This window comes from Malurus melanocephalus, unplaced genomic scaffold, assembly GCF_030028575.1.
Source record: "Malurus melanocephalus ecotype Western Australia unplaced genomic scaffold, MMel_1.1 scaffold_1669, whole genome shotgun sequence".
NCBI lineage: Eukaryota > Metazoa > Chordata > Aves > Passeriformes > Maluridae > Malurus > Malurus melanocephalus.
The window spans coordinates 4,943-10,752 of record NW_026624901.1 but is presented as its reverse complement, the minus strand read 5'-3'; the positions used below and the strand labels follow the sequence as shown (position 1 = coordinate 10,752).

General features: G+C 36.6%; 1 protein-coding gene across 1 annotated transcript in view; it reads left to right on the top strand.

Moving 5' to 3' along the window:
- The window catches only part of LOC130587234 (protein arginine N-methyltransferase 5-like), a gene marked incomplete at its 3' end in the record, with an annotated part of 24,179 nt that overhangs the window by 13,442 nt on the left and 4,927 nt on the right, over positions 1-5,810 (top strand). The window contains exons 5-7 of the mRNA XM_057388204.1: positions 4-75; positions 1,407-1,484; positions 5,714-5,772. Of these exons, the coding sequence (XP_057244187.1) occupies positions 4-75; positions 1,407-1,484; positions 5,714-5,772 (209 nt within the window). The remainder of the gene's footprint in view (positions 1-3; positions 76-1,406; positions 1,485-5,713; positions 5,773-5,810) is intronic.

Sequence of the window (5,810 nt, the reverse complement as noted above, 5' to 3'; positions counted from 1 at the left end):
CAGCACCGGGCCCCGCCCTCGGCCTACGAGATCTACGCACGGGGCTACGAGGATTATCTGCAGAGCCCGCTGCAGGTGAGAGAGACAGCCCATAATAACCCCAGAAATATCCTGAAAATATCACAAAAATCAGTCCAAAAATCTGAGAAAAAAACCCACTGAAAATCGGATAAAAATCACCCAAAATATCCCCAAAATGGGGTTTTAGGATTATCTGCAGAGCCCTCTGCAGGTGAGAAAAACAGCCCATAATAATCTCAGAATATCCCTGAAATTACCCCAAAATTATCCCAGAAATGTCAAAAAAAATCCTGCTGAAAATCGGATAAAAATGACCCAAAATATCCCCAAAATGGGGTTTTAGGATTATCTGCAGAGCTCTCTGCAGGTGAGAGACATCCCATAATAACCCAAAAAAACATCCTAAAATCAGCCCAAAATCAGCCCAAAATTATCCCAAAATTATCTCAAAAATCTGAGAAAAAACGGGACAAAAACAGCTCAAAAATGACCCAAAATGACCCAAAAAGGACCCAAAAATGACTCAAATGAGGATTCTCTGCAGAGCCCCCTGCAGGTGAGAGAAACATCCCATAATAACCTCAAAATCACCTCAAAAATATCCTGAAAATATAAAAAAAATCTGAGAAAAAACGGGACAAAAATAGCCCAAAAATGACGCAAAAATGATCCAGAATATCTGCAAAAATATCCCATAATAACCCCAGAATCACCCCGAAAATATCCCAAAATCAGCCCAAAATTACCCTGAAAATATCCCAAAAATTTGAGAAAAAACGGCCCAAAAATGACCCAAAAATGACCCAGAATATGTCCAAAAATATCCCATAATAGTCCCGAAAATATCCCAAAAAATGACACAAAAATCGGAGAAAAAATGGGACCAAAATATCCCAAAATGACCCAAAATCAGCCCGAAAATATCCCTAAAATATCCCATAATAGTCCCAAAAATATCCCAAAAAATGGGACCAAAATAGCCCAAAAATCACCCAAAAAACACCCAAAAAAATCCCAAAAATATCCCAAAATGACCCAAAAATGACCCAAAAAACAGCACCAAAATATCCCAAAAATATCCCCAAAACATCCCATAATATTCCCATTTTTTGGGGTGAAATTCCCCCATTTTTTTCTGGTAATTTTTCTGTTAATTTTATTAATTATTCTAATTAATTTTTAATTAATTTTAATTAATTTTTTTGGGGTGAATTTCCCCATTTTGGGTCCATTTTTTGTGTTATTTTCCCCCATTTTTTGGGTGAAATTCCCCCATTTTTGGTTAAATTTTTTCCCCTTTTTTTCTGTTAATTATTCTGTTAATTTTATTAATTATTTTAATTAATTTTTAATTAATTATTATTAATTTTTGGGGTGATTTCCAGCCCCTGATGGACAATCTGGAGTCTCAGACGTACGAGGTGTTCGAGAAGGATCCAATCAAATACTCCCAGTACCAGCAGGTACCGCCCCTCATTTGCATATCATTTGCATATCATTAACATATCGCGCCTCATTCCCCTTTCCCACCACTTAATTTGCATATTTAGTGCTTAATTTGCATATTCAATGAGTTAATTTGCGATATTTCCAGACTTTTTCTCTTACTCAGCGTCTTTTCAGTATGAGATTTGCATCTCATTTGCATATCATTTGCATATCATTTACATATCACGTCCCATTCCCCTTTCCCAGTGCTCAATTTGCATATTTGATGCATAATTTGCATATTTAATGAGTTAATTTGCGATATTTCCAGCAGTTTTTCTCTTACTCAGCTATTTTTTCTGTGTGAGATCTGCATCTCATTTGCATATCATTTACATATCACTCCTGAGTCCCCTTTCACACCGCTTAATCTGCATATTTAGTGCTTAATTTGCATATTCAACGAGTTAATTTGCATTATTCCCAGCAGGTCTACCCTTACTCAGCATTTTTTTTCTGTGTCTGATTTGCATCTCATTTGCATATCATTTACATATCACTCCCCATTCCCCTTTCCCAGCGCTCAATTTGCATATTTGATGCATAATTTGCATATTTAATGAGTTAATTTGCAATATTTGCGGCGGTTCCGCCCTTACTCAGCAATTTTTTGCTGTGTGATTTGCATCTCATTTGCATACCATTTACCTAACATTCCTCAGTCCCATTTCCCTGCGCTTAATTTGCATATTTAGTGCTTAATTTGCATATTTAAGGAGCTATTTTGCATTATTTCCAGCAGGTCTACCCTTAACATTTTTTGTGTCTGAGTTGCATATCATTTGCATCTCATTTACATATTCCTCCTCATTCCCCTCCAATCTCCCCTTTCCACCACTTAATTTGCATATTTGGTGCATAATTTGCATATTAAAATGAATTAATTTGCATTATTTGTGGCGGTTCCGCCCTTAGTCAGCAAATTTTCGGTGTGAGATCTGCATCTCATTTGCATATCATTTACATATCACTCCCCATTCCCCTTTCCCAGCGCTTAATTTGCATATTCAGTGCTTAATTTGCATATTTAATGAGCTATTTTGCGTTAATCCCGGCAGTTCTTCCCTTACTCAGCAATTTTTTTTGTGCGTGATTTGCATCTCATCTGCATATCGTTTACATACCAGACCTAATTACCGCTCAATCTGCATATTTAATGGTTAATTTGCATATTCAATGAGTTAATTTGCATATTTCTTGATGTAATTTGTATATTCAATCAGTTAATTTGCATATTTTGGGGTTAATCTGTATCCTGGATGAGCTAATTTGCATATTCCAGAGTTAATTTGCATGCCTAACTAGTAGATTTGCATATTCCATGAGCTCATTTGCATATTATGTGAGCTGAATTTGCATATTGCATGAGTTAATCTGCATATCTTATGAGCTAATTTGCATACTCTGCGAGTCGATTGCCATAGTAAATGCGACTAATTCTGTGTCTGATTTGCATAAATTTGCATGGCCACGCCCTTCATTTGCATATCCCCTCTCATAACCACTGTGGAGATGTCTCTAATTTGCATAGAAATGCCTTTAATTTGCATAATTTTGGGGTTAATTTGCATATATATGGTTTTGTGGTTGTCAATGTGAATAAATGTGTGTCTAATTTGCATAAATTTGCATGGCCACGCCCTTTATTTGGACACACCTCTTGTAGTCATTGTGGAGATGCCTCTAATTTGCATAGAAATGCCTTTAATTTGCATAATTTTGGGGTTAATTTGCATATATATGGTTTTATGGTTGCCAATGTGAATAAATTAGTGTCTAATTTGCATAAATTTGCATGGCCACGCCCCCTTTTCCAGGCGATCTTCAGGTGTTTCCAGGATCGGATCCCGGAGGGGCAGAGGGAGAGNATTTGCATATCATTTGCATATCATTTACATATCACGTCCCATTCCCCTTTCCCAGTGCTCAATTTGCATATTTGATGCATAATTTGCATATTTAATGAGTTATTTTGCATTTCCAGGAGTTATTCCCTTACTCAGCAATTTTTTTTGTGTCTGATTTGCATCTCATTTGCATATCATTTACATAACGTTCCTCATTCCCCTTTCCACTGCCTAATTTGCATATTCAGTTCTTAATTTGCATATGTAATGAGCTATTTTGCATTATTTCCAGCAGGTCTACCCTCACTCCGCGATTTTTCTCTGTGGCTGATTTGCATCTCATTTGCATATCATTTACATATCATTAACATATTCCTGCCTCATTCCCCTCCACTCTCCCCTTTCCACCGCCTAATTTGCATATTTTATGGTAATTTTGCATATTCAATGAGTTAATTTGCGATATTTCCAGCCGTTTTTCCCTTACTCAGCGTCTTTTCAGTATGAGATTTGCATCTCATTTGCATATCATTTACATATCCTGCCTCATTCCCCCTTCACAGCGCTTAATTTGCATATTTAACGGTTAATTTGCATATTTAATGAGCTATTTGCATTATGTCCAGCAGTTCCGACCTTACTCAGCAAATTTTCTGTCTGATTTGCATCTCATTTGCATATCATTTACATATCACTCCCCATTCCCCTTTCCCAGCACTTAATTTGCATATTTAGGGCTTAATTTGCATATTTAATGAGCTATTCTGCATTATTTCCAGCAGGTCTACCCTCACTGCGTGACTTTTTGTGTCTGATTTGCATCTCATTTGCATATCATTTACATACTAATCATCACCCCCTCCAATCTCCCCATTCCACCGCCTAATTTGCATATTTAATGCATATTTTGTATATTTAATGAGTTAATTTGCAATATTTCCAGCAGTTCTTCCCTTACTCAGCGATTTTTTCCGTGCCTGATTTGCATCTCATTTGCATATCGTTTACATAGCGCTCCTCATCCCCCTTCACTCTCCCCTTTCCACCACTCAATTTGCATATTTGATGCATCATTTGCATATTTAAATGAGTTAATTTGCATTATTTGTGGCGGTTCTTCCCTTACTCAGCAATTTTTTTGTGAGATTTGCATCTCATTTGCATATCATTTACATAGCACACCTCATACCCCTCCAATCTCCCCTTTCCACTGCTTAATTTGCATATTTGGTGCTTAATTTGCATATTCAAAGAGTTAATTTGCAGCATTTCTTTCGGTTCTTTCCTTACTCAGTGATTTCTGTGTGATTTGCATCTCATTTGCATATTAAGCTTCGTTCCCATCTGCCCGCCCTTTTCTAGCGTGTGATTTGCATAAACAGGGAGTTAATTTGCATAGTCAAGGGTTAATTTTCATATTCTGTGAGGCAATCTGCATATTTAAAGAGTTAATTTGCATATTTAATGAGTTCATGTATTTCCATGAGCTAATTTGCATATTCAAAGGAATTAGATTTGCATATGCATATTCCAGGAGTTAATTTGCATATCTACTGAGTCGAATTGCATATTCAATGAGCTGATTTGCATATTTAATGGTTAAGCCTGCATATTTAATGAGCTCGTGTTTATAATTGATCAGCTAATTTGCATATTTACTGAGCTACTTTGCATATTTGTCGAGTTCATTTGTATGATCAGCGAGTAAATTTGCATGTTTAACGAGGTCATTTACATAATCCATGAGTTGACTTGCATATCCTGTGAGGTAATTTGCATATTCTGGAAGTTCATTTCCATCACCGACGCAGATAAATCTGTATCTAATTTGCATAAATTTGCATGACCGCCCCCTTATTTGCATACACGTATTATGATTGATGTGGAAAGGTCTCTAATTTGCATAAACGTCCCTTTAATTTGCATAAATTGGAGTCAATTTGCATACCTATAGTTCAGGATCCGCTACTGTGAATAAATCTGAATCTAATTTGCATAAATTTGCATGGCCACGCCTTTCATTTGCATACATGTCTCATGAGCAATGCAGAGATGTCTCTAATTTGCATACACGCGCCTTTAATTTGCATAAATCTCAATTTAATTTGCATAAATATGGTTTTATGGTTGTTGTAGTGAATAAATTAGTGTCTAATTTGCATACATTTGCATGGCCACGCCCTCCATTTGGCTACACCTCTTATAGTCCTTGTGAAGATGCCTCTAATTTGCATAGAAATGCCTTTAATTTGCATAATTTCGGGGTTCATTTGCATATACATGGTTTTTAGGTTGTCAATGTGAATAAATGTGTGTCTAATTTGCATAAATTTGCATGGCCACGCCCCCTTTTCCAGGCGATCTTCAGGTGTTTCCAGGATCGGATCCCGGAGGGGCAGAGGGAGAGCAGCGTCCAGTGAGTGACAAAAATACACAAAATTTAACCCAAAAATC